Source organism: Oenanthe melanoleuca, chromosome 19 (genome assembly GCF_029582105.1).
Source record: "Oenanthe melanoleuca isolate GR-GAL-2019-014 chromosome 19, OMel1.0, whole genome shotgun sequence".
Classification (NCBI taxonomy): Eukaryota; Metazoa; Chordata; class Aves; order Passeriformes; family Muscicapidae; genus Oenanthe; species Oenanthe melanoleuca.
In genome coordinates this window covers 2,967,247-2,989,062 of record NC_079352.1, presented here as the reverse complement: position 1 = coordinate 2,989,062, position 21,816 = coordinate 2,967,247, and the positions used below count along the sequence as shown (strand labels likewise).

At 45.3% G+C, this 21,816-nt stretch overlaps 1 protein-coding gene across 2 annotated transcripts in view; it reads left to right on the top strand.

The window, feature by feature from the left end:
• The window catches only part of VPS53 (VPS53 subunit of GARP complex), a 62,691-nt gene that overhangs the window by 34,868 nt on the left and 6,007 nt on the right, over nucleotides 1-21,816 (top strand). For both annotated transcript variants that reach the window (XM_056506965.1, XM_056506964.1), the window contains exons 14-20: nucleotides 3,901-4,143; nucleotides 5,576-5,723; nucleotides 6,588-6,670; nucleotides 10,067-10,145; nucleotides 14,944-15,092; nucleotides 19,836-19,905; nucleotides 21,588-21,725. In XM_056506965.1, coding sequence (XP_056362940.1) covers nucleotides 3,901-4,143; nucleotides 5,576-5,723; nucleotides 6,588-6,670; nucleotides 10,067-10,145; nucleotides 14,944-15,092; nucleotides 19,836-19,905; nucleotides 21,588-21,725 — 910 coding nt within the window. The remainder of the gene's footprint in view (nucleotides 1-3,900; nucleotides 4,144-5,575; nucleotides 5,724-6,587; nucleotides 6,671-10,066; nucleotides 10,146-14,943; nucleotides 15,093-19,835; nucleotides 19,906-21,587; nucleotides 21,726-21,816) is intronic.

The window sequence follows — 21,816 nt, the reverse complement described above, 5'->3', positions numbered from 1 at the left end:
TCTTTGACTTGCAGCCAAACAACTGGAATGAAAGGAGAAGCTCTGAGAAGTTTTCAGGGCTCTCACCACACCTCTTGTGCACCTCAATTCACACCAGGGTTTAAATAACATCCCAGTAACAACTGCAGTGCCACCTGGGAGAGGAAAGAGTTGGAAAAGGTTCAATTTAGTCTTTTAGCATAGATGAGTGGCTGGAAAGGAGCAGGTGCCTACTTTGTGTATCTCATCTCTGTGTGCTCTTGTGTCTTCCAGGGCTTTACACATGACAGAATCTGTAACTCGAGGCTTGTAGTGTCCTGATTCTATCCAAACTCCATGATAAGCATCTTGAAAAAGCTTTTCCATGTCCCATCAACTTTTTATGCTTGAAAAAAAAAAACCCCAAGATCCTTGAATAGCTGAAACCTTGCACAGTGCTGTGTCCTGCTGGGTTTAGGTTCTGCTCTGCAGTATAACAAAGGGAAACTGATATTTCCCCCCTGCCCTCAGCCAACTGAGCACTGACTTATTTCAGTATTTCTTCCCTTCTCACTGGGGGCCATATTAATCCCCATTTTGGTAATTCTACCCCACTGTGCTCCTAGCCCCTTCAGTTGCCTTTTTTTTTTTTTTTATTTTTCCTTCTCCTTTACAATCATGAGATGTTTTATATTAGCTTTATAGCCACAGGCTGCAGGGAGTTCAAAGAAAAACTGCCACAGTGTTCCCCATGCTGCCCCTGAGTCCCAGAAATTGCTTTCCTTCACAATTTTCTCTCTTCTTCTTCCTTTGATTGAACTTTGGAGGAATCTGTTGCCTGTGTCTGAAAATGAGATGTTGCTTAGATCATTAATTGTATGTCTGAGCTCTGAATAGTGAGAGCAGTGTGATAGTTTTGTTCATCACTGCCTTAAATCTGTGGCAGAAAAAAGCATTTTCTGCCAAAAAATTGTTTCCATACCCCTTTAAAGAAACTTGGTGCCAAAATCTGCAGCAGTTTAAGAGGAGACACCTGAAAGGAGGAGTTTAAAGATGCTGCTCTCCACCCTCAGCTGCAGGGTAAATACCAGATTTCTGACCAGCACAGCAGATTTCACTGCTGCCCCTTTGGGATGTGCATCTTGAGCTGTCCTTTGTGGGCAGCAGGAGCACAGAGAGGTGAGCTGAGCTGTTCCTGGAGAGGAGGAAGAGCTCTGTCAGGGCTGCAGGGCTGGGAGTGTGCAGAGCCCTCCTCCCATCTGCTCAAAGGCAGGTCTGAGTGGAGAGTGCTTGGAAAACTGGCACTTGGTGCTGGGTGTTTGCAGCCTCATCAGCAGAGGGGCTCCCAAAATCCCCAATCCATGGAAACTGCTCTGCAGAGCTCCAGGGGTCTCAGTGCCACTGCTCTGTTCACATCCCTGGGCAGACCCAGTTTCCTGGGCACCCTGTTCTTCTCACAATTTCCTGGTTCCTCTCATGCAGAACAACTCTGAATAGGTTGAATGCAAGAAAAAAAAAATAAAAAGAGGAGGAGTTCAGGAATGAAAAGAAGCAGAATAGAATTCCCTTTATGTGATTTCATTTCATTCTTTCTCTTGGTTAGGTTTGGCGAGTTCTCTCTCCCAATAAATATGCTACTGTTAGGAAATACCACATCTGCACTACCAGAGAATTTTCTTGGAGCTTTTCCTCAGAGTGTGTGGAGAAAATACTCCTGCCTTCTTCATGTTTCATCTCCCAGCAGTTTCTCTGCCAGACTCTCTGTGCTCCCATTGTGCCACACAAACATTTGTAGCCTTCGTATCATATTTGGGCCAGATGAGATTCATATGAAAGTTTGCCATCAACCAAGGTGTGCATTAATGATGTATTAGTTCTTTTAGTGCACAATATCCTGATGTTTTGCTTGCACCAGTGCCATTCTGAAATAGGAGCCAGTCCCAGAGCCTGGTTTGATGGGCAGTTTTATCCAGGTTGGAATCAGAACAAGTGTGAAGCCCCAGCACTGCTGTCCCAGCTCTTCTGAACAGCTGCATTTTCTCCTGCATCCCACTTGACAAGACCTTGGGGGACCAGGAAAATGCAGATCCATTTCATTTTGCCTCAGAGAAGAGGAGAACATGTGGGCTAAACATAAAGAAACAAAAGCCATTGACATTCCTGACCGTGTCTTGAGACTGAGAGAAGGCAAAAAAAAATCAAGTGACTGGTGACTGCTAAGAAAGCTCCACTTTGTTGCCCAGCTGGAGCCCAGCACAGATGCAGAGGTGGAGATGCAGCTGTTGGTATTTGACAAGGAGTGAGCCACGTCCTCTTTCCTGCAGGGATCTGCAGGCTGCAGCACGTGGGAGCCCTCCTGCAGCAGCCATCTGTTTGGCTCTGCTACAGGCACACAGGGAGGTAAATTCTGCTGCTCTGTGGCCCAACAAAATCAGTGCATCCCTTCAGCCTTCAATTGCTGCTGCCAGTGTGGAGATTTATCACATCAGTGCAGCAGCCTGATGGTTTTACAGTGCTTGTAACAGGGCTGAGGAGCTGTGAGTGTGGGGTCAGAGCTGTGTGCAGTGCTCAAGCAGTGGAAAAAGGGGCTACTTGTCTTGGCAGCAGCCTGCCTAAAGCCAACCAGCATTGCTCCATGGTTGAGAGTCTGATATTCCAAACACATTTCTGGAGATAAGTTTGGCCCAGCAGATCAGCTGTGCTAGGAGCTCATCCAATCTGAGGCAGCAACCTCTGAGTTTATCAGGGAAGAGATTTGTGGATTCTCTGCTAAGCTGGAATCAGAGGGGTTTTCTCTCTCACAAGAGGGAAAGCAAAAAGGAGTAAAAACTGGGGGAAAGTTGTGGTTGTTGGCAGGTTTTTCCCCTTTCACTGGTATTCTCCTGAGGGTTTGGCTTTCTCCTTAGGAGCCCTGGATCATCACAGCCCAGCCATTCCACCCTCAAAGGTGGTGCCAAGGGAAGGGCAGAGCTGCAGGAAAATTGTATCCAAAACAGAATTATGAAATACAGGAACTCCTTCTGGTCAGCAGAGCACCTCTCTGATCTGAAAGTATTCCCTATTTCCAAAATCCAAGCTGCCTTGAGGAAGGTGTGTGTGTGAGTGTGTCTGGGGAGGAGGTTTATTGCTGAATTCAGTTCATCTGGCAAAGGTTGTTCCCTGGAGCTGAGCTGGGCTTGGTCTCTGACATGGATGTGCTGCCTCTGGAGGAGCAGGACCAGAGGAACTCCCCAAGATCAGAAGATTCTCTGGTCCTGTGCTGATGCCTCTGGCCCTCTGCCATGCTCAAAAGCCTTTTTGTCCTGGTGAAAGGATGGAGTGAAGTTTATTGTTGCCTAAAGACTGAAATATTTGAGTGGGGACCGGGATGTAATGAATCACTGGAGACAATAAGAGGGCTTTTTGTGCTTTTAAAAAGAATCTTAAGTAGGAAGTGCACTTTGTGCTCATGCAAAATAAAACTTCTTTAAAGGATGTGCGAAGCTGTGCAAAGCCAGGTGGTATCCAAATGGGACCAAGAAATGGCAAATGGCACACACCATTCTGAGCACATCCCTTCAAAATCCATATTCCCTGAGGTCTTCTCTGCAGGCCTCTGAGATGGGAAGCCTGACTGTTCCTTTTCCTGGTGCCAGGAGTGAAACTTGAGCACAGGCTTAATGCACTTGCATCAAATGTGCTGAACCGAGTCCTGGCAGACCTGGGAGCTTTTATGTGTGGCTGGAGAACAGATTTGAAGCTGCCACTAAAACTCCTGAGCAGGAGTTTGGGGCTGTGGAATTGTGTGAGCTTTGTGCTGGGAGGGTGGAGATGAGGAAGGGCTGGGAATACCCAGCTGCTAAACCTGAACTTGCTGGTGTCACCAGACATCTCACTGTAAACATTATTCCCTCTTTTCACTCCAATTCCTCCCTCAACAGACTCAATTTTTTTTTTTTTCAGGAATCTGGGTGAGCTGATTGACAGGTTTGTGGCTGACTTCAAGGCTCAGGGTCCCCCCAAGCCCAACGTGGATGAAGGAGGAGCTGTCCTGCCCAGCTGTGCTGACCTCTTTGTGTACTACAAGAAGTGCATGGTGCAGTGTTCCCAGCTCAGCACTGGTGAGCCCATGATAGCCCTGACCACCATCTTCCAGAAATACCTGCGGGAATATGCCTGGAAAATCCTCTCTGGAAACCTGCCCAAGTGAGTTTGGCTTCCCCAGGGCTGCAGACATCCTACTGCTCTGAGCAGCAGATGATTTGTAAAGATAATTAATAAATACATCCTTGTGAACACTCATTTCCCTGTCAAACACCCCAGGTAGCAGCAGGAACACTCCATTTACTTCATGGTTTTCTCCAAAGTTCAGTTTCTTGCAGGAGAGCAAGCAGGAGAGCAAATGGGCAGTCACACATTGTTTTTCTTTTAGGGGCCCCTGGAGAATAGCTTCATATTTGGCTTTGATTAGCAGCCAGGTTTGCAGTTTCTTGAAGTTCCTTTTGAAATGCCAGCCCAAGTCTCTTCAGAGAGGCCTGGCTTTCAGAGTTGCTGCTTGGGTAAGCAGCTCATACTGGGATTCTCAGCTGCCTTAACCCAACATCATCTATATGGTAATTTATAATGAAAGTGGTTTCTTTGTGAGATGCTGAAGTGCTTCCCTGTGCCTCCCTGTGCTCTGGAACATTTTATCTCTGTATAAATAAGATCTGTAGATGTAAATCCAGTGAAAGGAGAGGAAATCCTAATGAGTTTGCACCAATATGTATCAGTGTACAGGCTAAAGGTGCTCCTGAGATGTTGCCAAAACTCCACTGCAGATAATTTTATTTGCTATTCAACATCTTCAGCTTGTTTCCTTTGTAAACCTGGGAGCAGCAGAATGTCTTTCTGAAACCAGTAAAATCTTTCACAGATGCAAGGGGAGAGGGTTCCATCCAGACAAGTGGAAAGATAAATTTAATGTGTGTTCTCCATCAGACCTCAGCTGCATTCTTTATCCACGTTTTTTTTTTTTTGAGTGCTCCATTTCTGCTGTCCAAGATAAATATCACTGTCCTATTTTTTTTAATGGATTTGGATTATAAAGAGTTGAGAGGTAGGGAATTTCCTGCCTCTAAACTGCTCTGAGTCTTTCTTTGTTGATACATGAACATTGCTCACTGGAAGACATTGGAGGGGAAGGCACATTTTTTATAATTTACTTTGTTGATACCATCAGCTTTTAAAACAGGTTGCCAAAGTCTCAAATGCATGTGGACAGCTGTTTAGTGCTGCAGAGATAAATATGACAAGTTTCCTGATAGTTCTGAGATTCTTCTGTAATCTTTAATTAAATTTTGGATAACTGGCAGTGAAGGTGAAGCTACCTGGGGAAGGCTGTGTTCCACTTGCATCCTAATCTATTTTCTTGTCAATGAGTGAGTTGTCCTTTGCTTGAAGACCTGGGACAAAGCTCTTTGTAAAAGAAATTCCTTCACCAAAATAGCAGCTGTGGGTTTGATGTCCTGTCCTGCACAGGGTTGTGGTCATAAAACCTTTTTATGGCATAAAAACCCAGCAGTGATTTTGCACCTTGAGTATCTGTACACTCAAAAACCTCCCAGGTTTTATCTGTTGATTTTTGGTTTTTTTCCAGGACAACCAGCAGCAGTGGTGGGCTCACCATCACAAGTTTGCTGAAAGAAAAGGAAGGCTCTGAGGTGGCAAAGTTTACTTTAGAAGAGCTCTGCCTGATTTGCAGCATCCTGAGTACTGCAGAGTATTGCCTGGCCACCACCCAGCAGGTGAGTTTTCCTCTGAGGGGGCACCAGCCCCTCTTCTGCTGCTCTGCAGGCTGGGACAGCCCAAAGTACTAAAAAATCTATTGATTATTGAGCTCTGCATTATTCAATCTGTATTTCAAAGAAAGAAAAGTATTGATTTTGTTATTTCTATCTGAGAAAAGTAATTTGCTTGCAATCCTGCTTTGCAGCAGCAGTTTTGGGTTCAATCCTTTTCTACTTGTTACATAATTTGTTTTGGATTGGGGACCAATTTTTTTTTTTTTTTTTTTTTTTTAAATTCTCTCTTCATTATCTCCCCTTCATAAAAACAAGCACAACAATAAATCAAAATACTTTTGGGAAAATACTTGCATGAAATATTGGGGCAATGTGGAGTGGAGAGAGGAGGAATTTATGCTGATGTGATTTGCAGCTCGTTACATTCAGGTGCTTCCAAAATGCCATGGGTCAGCAATGAGCTGTGATGTTTGGCTGTGTCCAGGCCTCTCCACCACTGGGTCTGGCAATCCTCCTCCTCCTCCTCTGCAGTTTGGGCACAGGCAGAGTGTTGAGAAACATCTTTATTAGCAGGACAGATGCCACAGTGTTAAGCTAGTACAGCAGCATGTCATACTAGAGTTACATATTTGACCTTGGGGCTTTAATTCTTTGAGGACATGGAGCCACCATGGCCCATCCTGGCAGATCAACAGGTCTGGCATGCCAAGAAGGAAAGATTTCCAGTGTCACTGGCTGAGTTTTGGATATAGTTTGGTCACAGATTAAGTTTGAAGAAGCTGACCTTTCCAGAGCATAAAGTTTTCAAGAGCGATTATTTCGAGTTAGAAACCTGATCTCCCTGTTACTTGTTTTGTTTCCCAACAGTTGGAAGAGAAGCTCAAAGAAAAAGTGGATGCAAGCCTAATGGAGAGAATCAACCTGACAGGAGAGATGGACACTTTCAGCATGTATGTCCAGCACTTTCCTCCTCCCACTGTGTGTCAAACATCCCCTTTTGTCAGATGGTGCTGGAGCAGTAACAACCCTGAGATCCTGGTGTCACAGGATCCCCCCAGATCCACCCAGGGCACTTCCCTGCTCAGGGAATGGCATCCTCTGGCTGCTCCAAGAGCAGCACTAGCACAGGCTTTAGCTGCTCCCCGTGGTCCAAGCCAAAGGAACAAGAGCACTGGAAAAGGGAAAGGAAATAGTGAGTTTCCATTTGAAACATCATTTGCATCTTGGCAGCTCTGCGAGGTGGCTGTTACATTTCAAGAAAGGAAGCTATTTCAGTGCATTCCTTCCTGCTTTAACTTCCCCCTGGTAATCAGCAGCCTTGTCAGTATGATCAAACCCCATTTCAGCTGACATAAAAGACTGATCCAATCTTATATTTGGGGATTATAATTGAGAGAAGATTATCATTCATTAAAATTACTTTTCATGTAACGGTGCTAAAAATATTCTGCTCTAACATCCTTTCCTCTCCACCCCTGACAGACAGATTAAATGTATTTTTTGAGACAAGAAAATTGAGGCAAAAGTTGTTTTGCCTCATATCAGACAAAAGAATATCTTGGCAAGACTGGGAAAATAATCCCTGTCACCAGCTCCTCCTCTCCTTAAAACTAAGATTCAGCCCAGATAGCAGTAAGATATTTTTTTCAGAAGACTTCCTTCCTGTGGTTCCTCCTCTCCTGCTGCACTGAATCTCCATCCAGCTCTTTCACATGGTCTCAGGCTCCATTCCAGGCTGCAGAAACTCCCTTCCCTTCAGGCTCTTCTTTTTGAGAGTGAATCCCTGCCTGAAATTCAGGGGTTGCTGTGTCCACTCAGCCAAAGCAAGCAAGGTAGCAGGGAAGGAGAAATTAAATGTGCCAGAAGATGGGAATTTCTTAACAAGGACAAGTGGAGGGTGAGTTTTGCCAGGAGGAGCCAGCAGCCTGGAGTGGCTGCTTAATTCCCACAGTGGCTGCCTCTCCAGGTGGTTGGGCCCAGACAGGCAGTGTGAAGTGTTTTGGAAGTTATTTAATGTATAGCTCACGTTTGCTGCTCTGGACAGGTTTAAAGTCCAACTGACAGGGCTGATATATCTTGTAACAAAGGCTTTTAATTGACTTTCATTCTGTTCCAGCTGAGGGCTTTGTCCAGCCTTCTGTCAGTGTAAGTCAGAGCTATAAACTTCACTGGTGTTGGCTCATTCAACATCAAACAAGGTGTTTCTTCTGGGATTTGATGTCTTGTTAGGCACAGTCATAAAATAAGTGATAAAACACTATTTATGCACCCTGGAAAGTGTTTCTTCTTTCAGAGAAAGGCAAGTGCAGAACCACCCCAAATGTGTAGAAAAGAAGGGTTTTATCCTTGGGGTGACAAAGCACTTTCTTTAGGGAAAGTGGGAGAAATTATGAGCTCTTCTTGGAGTTCAAGAAAAGAAAAATTACTGCAATGCAAATTGAGAAATCCATTTTTGTGAGATTATGGGCAGCATTCAGAGAACCCCTCAAGTGCTGGGCTCACTGTAGTTGCTGTTCTGCTCCTTTGTGGCCTCAGCTTCCTGATCCATCCCTTCTGTGCTCATCAGGGATGGTGTGAGGAGCCACCCACTGCTTCGTGCTGCCTGGGGTGAGGATTTTAAATGTCTTCCTGCAGAACCAGGCTCCAAACCCTCTCAGCATTTGTGTTCCCAACACATTTCCAGCTGCACCACCATCCCTCCACAGCAGGAGTTTATTTTGAAGTGCAGACAAACAGGTTTCTCTCCTTGTTTGCAAACTTGTGGCTTCCAGGTTGAGAGCACTTGGTGACCCAGCTCCTGACAGACTCCTGGGCATGGACACACAATGGTGGGGTCACCTCCCATCCCCTCAGAGCTTTGTGTTTCCCTTTGGTGCTGCAGCACAGCTCTTCCCTGCCAGTCAGGTGCCCTGCAGGAGTCAGCTGTGCCCACATTTGTGGGTGGTTATTTCAGTCTGGCTGAAATCCTGGTGGAATCCCCCTGGGAGTGCATTCTGTGGTGCCCAGCAGAAGCAGAGGCACCAGCAGGAACAGTCACAGGCTTTTTTTATCCCAATGCAAGTTTTAGATGGTGTAACTTGAAGCCTGTAGTCACTTCATCTCACTTATTAATTTTTCCAACTAATTTTGGATGAGTTTGCCTTTACAAACAAATTAATTGCTTTGAAGGAAGTCTTTTACTTTGCGTCCTATTCCAGACTTTATGTGCTGGAGCTGTGGGAAAGGGAACAGGCAACCTTCTGGTTGTGTGGTGAAGAATAAATCCCAGGTCAGAATTAAGTGTGGGTGACACTATAATGAGTGAGAAGGTGGACACTTAAAAATATTTTGAATAGTGAACCCCAGAGTAGTGTCTAAAACTTCACAAAGACAGTGGTGGGGAGGAAAGATGGTTTGAGGAATCATTGCCCAGATTTCTCACAGTAATTCTCATCTGTGCTACCACCATGAGAAAGAGCAAAAGTAAAATCCACTTCTTACAAATATAATCCTGAGGCTGTAAACACTCATCTGTGGCAGATTTAAAGTTGACACTGTTTTTAAAAACAATGCTTAGTGAAAGAGAATCAGTTATTGCTTCTAGCAGAAGCTGTCTGCAGTGGGAGAGCTGGTTCTGTGCCCCTGAGGGGGGTCTGAGCTGCTGCAGGCAGTTTCTTGGCTGTTGTTTTAGGATCAGCTGCACCTTTGTGCATACCATAATATGGTGGCCTTAAATGTGTCTCTAAGCAACATCATGCTGTTAAAAAAAAAATAAATAAAGAGGGAGGGAAATGTGTTTGACTAATGTGTTCTTTAGTCTGGTATATGTCTCAGGAACTCAAACAATGGATGGCAGCAGTCCTAGACATAGTGTAAATAAGACATCTGCCTTCATCTTCACACATGGGAGACACAGAACTCATGCAGATGTCATTTTTAAAATCCTCTCTGCAAGTTCCTGTGAGCAGTAGAATATTGGCTGTGAATAAATGGAGGGATGATAAAATGTTGGTGTTACACAGACTGGATTAAATTTGAAGCTGAATCCCAGTCTGGGCTTGATACTTGGGGATTTCTCCATCTGCCACCTTTGATCCCAAACCCCTTATTTGTGTTAAAACAGAGAAAGGTCAACTGTGAAAACATCCTCTCTCCTCTGGAGCCCATTGAGCAGCTCCCTGCAGAATTTCCCAGCTCCTCCTCAGTGCAGGCTGTGGCTGTGTGCACTCACATCAGAGTGCTGCTGTAGCCAGTAGAGGATTTTCCTCCTCTTACAGTCAAACACTCCAGTTCTGGCACTCTGTCACTTGCTGTGATTCTGAAACTCATGCTTGATTCTTTTTTTTTTTTTTCCCCTGTTTTTGCAGTGTGATCTCCAACAGCATCCAGCTGTTAGTGCAGGACCTGGATGCAGCCTGTGACCCTGCCCTGACTGCTATGAGCAAGGTAGGGGTGGATTTTCAGGAAGAGGTCACCCTAAGATCCATCTGGAGTTCCTGTGTGCTTTGATTGCTTGATTTCACTACTGATACGTTCTTTTACTCTGATTTTTTTTTTTTACTTTTTAGAGCAGCAATTGCTATATTTATAAATACATCCCTCACTCCAAACCCTCTTATTATTCAGATTAGAGCTTTCAGGCTTTTTGCACCACGTTAAAACCTACAGACAATGAAATAACATTCAGTAATTCAGAGGGCTCTCTCTTTCCACTCCCAGTGCCAGTGAGAACATTTAAAATTGGAAAAACTTTTGTCAGTGTGAAATTTCAAATACACCTTCACGTTTGCTCTCCCCTTTGTCTTCTTTGGCAGGGAGTTTTACCAGGCTGCTTGTTTGGGGCTCTTAAATGGAGGTACTCAAATGGAGAGGTGATGTGGAATTGAGATTGAGCCTTATTGCTTCTGTGATCCTCTCAAGGACATATGGAGCCATTCCTGGAGAGGCCCCTATGACTGGAGCTTAAGGATTTTGTTGCAGTTACACTGCTGGCTTTTATATGTTTGAAATGCAGAGCTGTGTTTCCTTGCCAAAGTATTGTGAAAACCCAGACTTGCTTTAGACAGAGGTGAAGACAACAAAAGTGGATTGAACTTTTTTTTTTTTCCTTTTTAATTAGAAATATTAAACATAGAGCTCCATTTTTTGTAGGATCAACACAGTGTCTCACTGCCATGAATTTTAATAGCTTTCTGCTTTATGATGTATTCCAGCTGTAACCAGCCCCACCACCCCCAGCTAATATTTGAAGTGGAATGCAGCTGGTAATAGAGCTTGTACAGGTTCCAAATGGAAAGAGGATTTTTTTGCCCAGTCAAATAACACCACTAGGAAGGGCTCAGCACTTCAGGTGTTGCCTGTGTGCTGTGGCAGCCCCCCAGATCTCCTGAACCTACAGAGTACAGTAATATTTGAATCACTTAGCTCTGGCTGTTTATACCCAAGTAAACCACAACCTTGAGAAAGCAGCAGCTGGTAGGCCATTTATTTTTGTCTTTGGAACACTGGTAAAATGCAGCACATGTGATGGGACTGATGATATATAAACAAGTTTAAGTGTTATGAAATTAGCTAAATAAATACTTGTCACTTGTGCACACACTCCACTGTTTGCATCAGACAGAGTTGCTTTTATGTGATTTTTATTAGACCTGGATTTGGTGCAAGAGGGTTTTTTTTAATCACCCTCCTCCTCCCTTTCCTTCGGGGCTGGGTTATTACTCTGACACTTGAATAAGAAATGCATGTAATTATTCAAACACAGAGTTAGTGTTTGGAAATGTAAAATTTCAGCCTATATTAAAGAAATAAAGGTTGTGTGGCTGATCCATTCCAATTTTGCTCTCTCAAGATCCATACTCCATTAGGGCTCTTCCTTTGTTTAGCTTCTTTTCATTTCTCTGGTGTCCTCCAGGACTGAACATTCCCAGTCCTTTGTTGAAGTCTGGCTTTGGAGTTTTTTTTCTTTGCAAAAATGTTCAGGAACTAGAGAGGTAAATTATGAAATGCTTAAACCTCTCAATCCACTTTGGCTGCAGGCCACGTGGAGAGATTTAACACAGAAAACAGCATCAGGAATATTGCTTTCAGCTGGGAATGCTGCTCAGCTTCCATGATTCTTTACTTTGTGTGTTCTGAAAAAAATGGTAAATGCTGGGAAGGCCCCATATTACAAAATTTGTAGGTGATAATCCTTACTCAGACTTTACAGCAGGTGCAGGATGATTAAACTTGACTCTAGGACAGGGAGCTGGGATGTGGGTGGGAGGAGAATTTGCCCTAAACCCCCTGTTGTGATATTCTGGATAAGTAAGAACTGTTAATGTGTTTGTAGTGATCTGTAGCAGGCACTCACATTGCCTGGTGTGCTTCCTTTTTAATTTCTGGGATGAGGGAGCTGCTAATCTGCACGGGATTTTTTCACCCCAATTAAGTTTATGGTTTGCACTGAGTAAGGCTTGATTTACACACTGAATTAAACATCAATTTCTATGTAAAACTGTTCCTCTAAGTGGGGCTGGGGGACATTTTAGTGCCTCACATCGATCTCTGGCTGGCTTTTTACATTTTCCTAAAACCTTTTGGCACAGCTGCAGCTCCTGGTGTCCTCACAGCTGAGTGGACAGAGCAGGGCTTTAATCATCTTTCCACTCCACACACAGAAAACCCTGAGAGCAGAGCAATCAGAGCTGCCAGCTGCTAATTAACAGCCCTCAGGAGAGGGTTTGAGCCCTGGAAGAGTGTGACAGTGCAGAGTGTCCCCTGTCACCTCCTGCTGCTCCCCATTCCCATCCCAGCCCTTCCTGCAGGAGCAGCTGCAGGTCAAGGCAGGCTGGAGCTGCAGGGGGAAGTGGCACTGGGATGCTGCTGGGAACAGGAGGAATTGAAGCTCTGTTCATCCTCTGCTCAGTCACAGCAGCCCCTTTGCTGCAGGGCTGGACACAGGGAGGGAGCTGGTGGCACTTGGGGACACAGCACCATGACACTCCTGAGCTGTTCCCAGGAGGCAGCACAGCTCCTGTGAGCTGCCAAACCACACCAGTTGTGCTCAGGGTTTCTCCTCCTGCCTGTTTTAACCCAAACCTGTGTTTTGTTGTGAGAAGCAGAGGCAGCAGCAGCTCTTCAAGCCTTGCAGACACCCTGTGTCCTCCCAGCCTGCAGGTGCCTTTGGGCTTCTCCCTTCCAGTGAGATCTCCCTGCTCCTGTTCCTTGGATTCATTTCCAGCTTGTGTATGTAAACTCTGTGGATATCCCAAGAAAAACACAGGACAAGGGAAAAAGAGGAATAAATTTAAAACGACAGGAACAAAGCTTTACCAGCAGAGTTGGGCTCATATTTCTTTTGATGACTTTTCAGTATGTGTGCTATTCCTTTCTCTGCAGCTACTGGGTGGGTTTTTTTTTTTGGGTGAAACACACCCACATTCACACACACACACACACAAAAGGGCTATTTTTACTGTTCATGCTTTAGAGGTTTGGTTGTAAAGTATTGCTTTTGGAATGATGACCAGCAAAATGAAAAAGCTGCTGTTCCATTGTTGGTGCAATAATTCAGCTCAGCAGTCCCTTCCCACTTTCTGGCCATTCCCACTCTGTGGGGATGGTGTGTTGGGTGAGGATTCCTCTGTCAAGAAGGGAATGTGTGAATCCATCAGGGAGAAAGGCACAGAGTATTTTGTTTGGATGTGATCAGTACCATGAGGAGTAGAAAAGCAGGTGGTCAGTGACAGGACTTGAGGGAATGGCTGGGGCTGTGTCTGGGGAAGTTTAGGTTGGGTATTAGGAAAAGGTTTTTCCCCTGAGGGTGCTGGGGCTCCCCAGGGAATGTCACAACCCCAAGGCTGCCAGAGCTCCAGGAGTGTTTGGACACTCTCAGACACATGGTGGGATTGTTGGGGTGTCTGTGCAGGACCAGGAGTTGAACTTGATGCTCTTTGTGTGTCCCTTCCAACTCAGGATGTTCTGTGACTCTGTGAAAACCTGTGGAGCAGGTGATGAGAGATCCATCCCTTCCAGCCACCCAGCTGATGTGAGATCAGCAGCCTGGGGCTTGGTTTGTTTGCTTTAAATAAAGACAGCTTTAGTGGGACATGTGTAGACTCAGACACTGTGGTTTTGCAAAGAATTTGGCTTTTCTTTCCCACTAAGTCTCTTAGGCTGAATGTTGTTTGGATGGAGTTGAGTCAGCTGAGTTGCAGGGGGCAAAGTAGCCATATTAAATTAAATTAAAACCAGGAATAAAAAACTTTATATGCAAAATCCAGAGCTTGGGAAAACAAGCTTGAGGACAAACAGCCCCTCAAAGTAAAAAGCTCATCTTCCATATGTGCCCAGTTTCCTCTCCTGACTTCCTATGAGTTTTCCTCCTGTCTCATCTCCAGCATGAGGAACTCCAGAGAGTTTTTGGGAGAACATTGCAGGGTTCTGAGCAGCAGAACTGAGTCTGCTTTTCTGGATGCTTGTGTTCCTCTGTGAAACTGGTAGATACACAAGGCCAGACCAAATCACCTCTTTTTTGGTTTTTCCACTTGACTTAAACTGGGAGAACCCTTCCTCAGAGACAGTCATGGGAGCCACACATCTGGCTCCCAGGGGCTGTGCTCTTGCAGTTCTGCTGAGAATAAATGAAAACAAAATGGGAGGTTGAGTAACTCTTCTTGTTTTGTACTTTTTACATGCATTTGGAAGAGCTGGCCTTGGGCATCCTGGCTTGTACACCAGCAGTGTTTTCAGTGAGCTACACTGGTGTAGAGTGCTTTGGACTTTAAGACTTTTTACCTCTTCCATCTATCTGTCATCAGTCTCACCAGTATTAAAGTCTTGGCTGCCATACAGGAATCCAGACTTTGCAAGCTTGCAGATATTTTCTCAAATGCCTGTAATCAGGATTTATATGGGCACTTCATCCCAGCAAACTGGAAACTGTTAAATATTGAAGCAGCCTGGTATGCTCCAAAGATTTTTTTAATCTTAGTGCTCCCCATTTGTGTGGGTTACTGGTCACAGTCTCTGGTGCAAAAGGAGCTGCTCTGGCTTTTCTTTGTGTCTTCTTGGGGAAGGGTTTTGCCCAATCACTTTAATGATGAAAAACTTGACCTTGGCGGTGAATTGCAGAAGCAGTTTCTAAATAATTCCTTAGAGATCCCCTGGCAGGAAGTTTGTACAATTTCCTTTACCTATTGCTTGAATGTTAATGAATTAAACAGTCATTTTTGGTTGTTTTTTCTCCCCCTCTGTGCAGATGCAGTGGCAGAACGTGGAGCACGTTGGTGACCAGAGTCCTTATGTCACCTCAGTGATCCTGCACATTAAACAGAATGTCCCCATCATCCGTGACAACCTGGCCTCCACGAGGAAGTATTTCACTCAGTTCTGCATCAAATTTGCAAAGTAAGTTACCAACATCCACAGTTTATTCAGGTCATCCCATAAAACAGTGTGATGATCACTGTGAGTTGTTTGCCAAGTGCAGAAAGTTCTGGGTTGTGCATCTTTAAAAGACTTTGAGTATCTGACTTTTGGATATGACTCTTGCTGTGGGAAAACCTATTTTTCTTTCATGGGGCTTCCAGGTACTGAGAAATTTGCCTCAAAATAACATTTACATTAAGCACTGTAAGGAGGGCATGTGTGAGAAGTATTTTCTACCTTCACAATCTAAAAGCTGATTTTCTGTGCAAAAATAGCTCAGTCAGGAGGGGAAATTCACATTTAAATGTTGGGGGGTAATAAAGTATCTTCCTGGCAAGTCACTTCAAGGTGAGCAGCATGAAAGAAGTGGCAGATGAGACAGAATTGCCCCTTGCTGCTGGATTCAGGGTGGGCATCCAAACTTTTACCTCTGTGTCTGAAACAAAAACTTAGTTTTTGGGAAGATCCTTTGGGCTCTTCCCTGCTTGCCTGTGGCCAGCTGAGCTCCACATGGCAATGGCCCAAGAAAAACCCTCAGGAGGGCTCTGCCAGCTGTAGCTGCTGCTTTTGGTGTCACATGTGACCGTGGACTTGAGCAGTGGCGTGCGTGTCATGTGTCACTCTGAAATACCTGAACGTTTCATTCATCTCTGATAAGGTAATCACCCTGAAATAAGCTCTGTGGCCTGGCAGGGACAGTGTGGGTTGGAGATCTGAGCTGCAGCTCCTGCCTCAGCAGGGTGGGATGCAGCAGCTATCCTGGGAACTGGGAGTTTTCACAGCAGGGAGGTTCTCCTGAGTTTCATCCCCCTCTCTGTCATGGGGTACTCATGAGTTTGCATTAAGGAGCTGTTACTGATAAATCATGTTATGGTGTTGCCCATAATCACTGTTTGAAACGCTGTCTCAGTGAGAATTTATTGTATGAAAACCTTCTGTGTGGTTACACTTGAATTTTATGTGATAAATAAAACCCCCCATTTATTCAGCTGTTCACAGCACACTCTTAATACCTCAGCTTAGTTGCCTCCCTTTTAACTTTATTGCTAGGCACATAGCAAGTAAACTCCAGATGAAACAGCTCTCAGATTTGATTGAAGTTCCCATCTAAGCTTGTCCTCATCCTTGAGCACAGAAACCACTGCTCCTCTCCAAAACGTGTTTGTTTTTTTTTTTTTTTTTTTTTTTTTTAAGACAACTGCAGCTCTGATCTGCAGCCCATGAAAATTGAGACACAGTCCTGAACTCACTGTGCCATGGATCAGATGTAGAAGGGTAAAATGGGTTCTTGAAGGTTGATTTTGCTGCATCTGTGCAACTTGGTGCTCAAGAGAACCAGCCCAGTGATAAGGGAGCACCCATCTCCTTAAAATGCCTTTTAATGCCTACAAATATTTGTATTTTTGAAACTCTGAATTCTTATGGAATATGCTGGCTGGGCCAATATAAATACCTGGCCTTTTGTGTGCCCCACAATGCTGAAAATCCTTTTAACAGGCCTTGTGCTTCTGCACATGTTAATGCCTGTGTCTTTGTGAGCTGCCACTTCTCAGCTCTAATGGATTGTATAAAGCGTGAGTGTTGAGTTACAGGACCACAGGGGAGAAGGCAGCTAAAGTCACTAAATTTAAAACAGCAGGATCTGAGCCAAGTCTGGAGAGAAGAAAAATGGCCATCAGAAATTGCATCAATCCTCTAACCCAATTTGTCATTTTTGCTTTGTTTTGACCGATGTGCTCTGCGGGGACGGCGAGCGGCTCTCGGGGAGGCACTGCAGGCAGGGTGGGGGCTCAGCTTTGCCTGCACCTTATCCTTTGAAATCAAACCCCACAGCAGCACAGCCTGTGCCTGCTAGGCTGGGATGTGTTTGGGAAGTCTGTGACCTGACCTCAATGAGGAAGAGATTAGAACCGAGAGACAGGAAAAACAAACAGTTCTCCCCCTCCGCTTGCAGCAGCCAAGCCTGGTGGGTGCTGTGTCCTTCCAGCTGCTCCAGCTGAGAAGTGACAAGAGTTTGGTGGAAGAAGGTTGTGGTGTGGAGGCTCCTGCAGGTTTCAGGGCTCAGCTCAGCCTGGCACCAGCTCAGAGGGTGGCAAAGAGCAAAACCCTCCTCGGCTGCAGTGACTCAGCGACAGCAGGACCTTGCAGGGGTGTCCTGCATAGCTCAGGCTGGCAGACAGACAGACAGACTGTGGTTGCATGTCTGTCTGTGCCTCACTCAGCAAGGCATTGTGCTTGATGCATCATCAGTGCAGGGGATTAGGAAAACTCAGGCTTTGGCAGAGCCACTCCCGTAGGGTGGGAGCCTCTCAGATGTTGTGGTTTCTGTGCCTTGGGTTCCTTATCTGTCTTGCACTGTTTTATTATTACACTGGGGACTTATCTGCTTCTAGGGAGGCTTTGCTGGGTTCAGTTTTATAGCTGAAGCTGTAAATGAATTCTGGCATCCAATCTAGCTGTGATTGTGCAGGGAATAGAGGCATTCAGAGCATTACCCCTGAACATGCACGTATTATTCACATCAGGATTGCTGCTGTACTCTGAGAGCACCAGCAGAGAGTCCAGCCTAGGCAAGAGGCTCCAGTGCATTTTTCTCTTAAGTGCAACTGCTCTTGATGGTCTCTGCAAGTCCAAAAAAAAAAAAAAAAAGAAAGAGGGGGGAAAAAATTCCAGAGCAGCCCTTGGCTCTTACAGTTTGTCTTGTCTGTCCTGCTGGAGTTGGGAAGCTGTTTCCAATAAGGCAGCATGAAATAAGAGGCATGTGGGGATGGAAGGTCACTTTACCCCTCTGCACTGATGGTGGGTGGCCATCCAGAGGGGCCTGGGAATTGTTTCATGCAAGACAGAATGCTGTCTATGGGAGATTTTGTGGTTATATAGAATACAAGATTAAAACCAACAGGGGAGGGGCTGCCAGTGTGCCACTCTGCAGAAGGAAAGGCTCACCCTGTTTCTCATACAGAACATGAGCTTTAGCTCCATGCCTGACCTTGCAGGGGGAGGGACAATTGGATCTACCTACACTATCAAAGGCACAATTAATTTCTTGCACTGTTCTGCCAGCAGTGAGCTGCTGCATCCAGAATTGCTGCCAATTTATCATTTTCTAGGATCACCTAAGCTCCAGCTGTGCTCATCACTCTCTAATTGCCCTCTGGGAATTAGTTATAAACGTGAAAAATGGACTTTTAAAACAGATAGGTTAACTCTCCACTGTAATGCTTTTGTTCAAGAGGAGACAGGGCTTCTTTTCCTCCTCCTCTTTCTGTTTTGTTGCCAGGATTGTTTCTCTGGTGGCCAAATTTAAAGCTGCTTGGGGCAGCCCAGTAGCTGGTTCTCAGCAGTAGTTTGAAATTGTTCTCCTTGACACCTCTCCAGGATAAAATGATTCACTGAGAGAGGTAGTGGCTGTGCCTGAGGGAAGGGGAAGGGAAGGAACCTTTGCTGCTGAGGGCTCTTCCTTGAGCCATTCCTTTGGGTTTGCTCAGCAGCTTGGCTCTCTCTGTGCCTGAGCTACACTTTTGTCACTCTTCCATGAGAAAGGATGAGAAATAAATAAATGTCCTGGCTTGGAAAACAGGTGGCAGGACAAACAAGATGCTGTCCACACTCCTTGCTTTGTGGGGAGGAAACAAAAAGCTTAACAAAGCAAGGAGGAAAGCACACTGAATTTAGATTATCATCATGAACAGCCTCAGCCCAAAGCACAGCTGATACTCTCTTAGGACAGAGCCACTAAAATCCAAGAGCTGCCACCAGGTCATGGGCAAGTCCTGGAAATGTGAGCCCTGCAGGCATTCAGCCAAAGAGGGCATGTGAAAGAGGCAGAGTGCATTAAAAACAAGGCAGCAAGAGGAAGACTTGTTACAGTGGTGTGGTCCTGACAGAGTTTGTTGCTCATGCAGCTCCTGAGCTTTCCTGTGCTGCTCCTTGGTGGAGTGGCTGGGCAGGAGCTTGTCCTGCAGGTGCCCAACCTGCTTTTGTTGGGAGGGAGCATCTGCTTCCCCACCAAACTGCTTCAAAGCCTCAAATCAAGAGGCAGCAAGCTAAAACCAAAGCTGATGCTCTGGAGTGGTGAATATTGGCTTTCCATCCTCACCAAGCTCTCTCTGGTTGGGCAGTCATTTTTCTGAGCCTGAAATCCATGACAGTAAAATATAGTAATGGTGTTTTCCTTTTCACAAAACTTTTTCTTGTCTTGATTGTGTTGGCCAGCAGCTTTCTGGAAGGGTGCCTCTGTGTGAGTGTCCAGGGCCCAGCAGACCTCCAGCCTTGGCTGGACCTCAAGTTCAGTGTGTAATATGCATGTTATGGAATTACTTGTGTGCAGGAAAATGTAGGTTCTGGACACAGTCAAGATACTTCCACTCATGAGCAGTGAGGCTGATCCTGGTGTGTTGCTGTTTTTATGATGCACAATAGTTTGCTTGCTGACCTTTTACTGTAATGCTTCATATTTAGTTTATAGAAATTTATTTACCTAGAGAGTGTGTGCAGCTTCTCAATAAATTTTGAGGTCAGGAGGGATTGAAGCAAAAGAACTGTGCCTAGGGGTTGGGTTTTTTTAAATTTAGTATATTTAACATGTCTGGAATCAGCTTGGGAAGCTGGCACTCAGAGTGTCTTTGTGGAAGCTATCCTGGTTTGGTTCTGCATGCTTTGTCACCACAGCAGGCTGCAAATATTCTCATGTAATTGCATTATTTTGTGTCTCTCCTGCAGCTCCTTCATTCCCAAGTTCATTAACCATCTCTTCAAGTGCAAACCTATCAGCATGGTGGGTGCAGAGCAGGTAAGAAGAAATAGGTGCATTGGCTGTCATATCAAGAGTTGAGGCATCTCCCACCCTGCCTGTGGGCTGGACCCTGCTGCTCTGTGAGGATGGGATTTGGAGGAGGCAGGATTTCATCTGTCCCCTGCACACAGAGCTTATTAGTCCTGTGGGCTCATAAAAAAAAAAAATAAAATAGCAGAATCATCCCTAATGGGACTGCTATGAACTTCAAATGGGTGCCTTCAAAGCTGCTTGGGTTTTAGGCATCAAAGATGGTTCTGAGCAGGGTCTGCAAAACAAAACAGGAGCTTTACATCAAAACCTTCCTCATCCTTAATGGAAAGCAAATGAGTGAAGCTCAGTGCCTGCTTGTCTTGTGTGATGAGCAATAACCTGGGAGTGATTAAAGGGAGTTGTCTTTAAATAAAGCTTCTCAAGTGATTAAGCAGCAGTGGGCTTGTGTCTAATGTTAAAAGCTTTCAATATTCCTATATGGGAGTAACAGGCCCAATTTGCTGTTTTAAAGCAGGCTGGGAAGGGTTTTATTAGCCTGATTGCCAGTGAATACATGGCATTAGAAGTGGGACATCCCTCCCTGGGGTACAGAGGTCTCAGCAGCTGATCTCTCTCTCTGCAGCATGTAGAACCCCAGTTCCCTTAAAATCTTGTGAACCCCCCTGGTTCAAAAACCCCACCAGCATCTTGCCATGCCACCTTCTCCTCCCTGGTGCAAATAATGCTGGGGGATACATTTTTCTGCCTTTCTAGTTCTACACACAGCTTTTCCTGCTGTTTGCTAATACTTATGGTTGGAATATGAAGACTGGGGTGATACTTATGGAGGTGTTCAGTGCAGGGAGCAAGACCTGTGGGGTTTTGCTTTCTGTGTTTTCCTCTCTGACTTAACAGCTCCATTTTTGAGGAAATGCTCTGGGTGTGCTGACAGCCCAGTGGGAGTTCACACTCACTGCTGCCCAAATAGATTGGGCTGCTCTTCCTCTAGTTTGATTTCAGATTTCTGTCCTTCACTGGTCTTGTCTCTTCAGACACACTTTGTGCAATCAGGGGAGTGTGGTAGTCAGGATAATTTTGCTCTAAGAAGCCCTAACCCACAGCATTCTGTCATGAGACAGTGCTCTCTTTCTGAGCTCAGTTTCATGGCTGCTGCTTATTTATTTGCTGGGATAGTAACAAACAACATCCAGGCTGTGAGCAGCTCTCAATGTAGCTGTATTATGGACAGTTTTTAGGGAGAGAAACCCCAATCAAGGGGTTGAGTAATTGCAGAAAACCTGACACTGTGGGTGGCTGGGTGCAGGAGGAAATGTGGTGTTAGTTCATTTGACCTCAGTATCTACATCATGGTACAGCTCCAGGTAATCAAGATTGTTTCACTTCATACTGTTGGGGGGAAGGACTGGAATTGTGTGCCTGATTTGCCAGATGTTGGGCTGCCATAAGTAATTTGCAGTCAGCAGAGCAGTGCTCTGTTAAAATCCACCACAATGCTGATATGTAGCCATGGGTGATGGTGTCTCCTGGAAGTGTCACTACATGGGTCAGTCCCTCCTGTTCCTGCACTCCAATTACCAGAACTCTTCCAGTGTGGGAAGTGTTAGAGTTTTAAGGATGTTGGTTTCCAGCAGCTGATGGATCTTGGTGGAAGGAGCCTGATAACAGAGTGTGATTAACTCTTGCAGCTGCTGCTGGACACTCACTCTCTGAAGATGGTTCTGCTGGATCTGCCCTCCATTGGGTCCCAAGTGGTGAGGAAGGCTCCTGCCAGCTACACAAAGATAGTGGTGAAAGGCATGACTCGGGCTGAAATGATCCTGAAGGTAACTCAAGACTTTTGATAACCTGCCAGCCAGACTGCTGGACTGGGAATCAGAGTGAGCAAATTCCAGGGGGCCCTTCCCTTGAATGCAG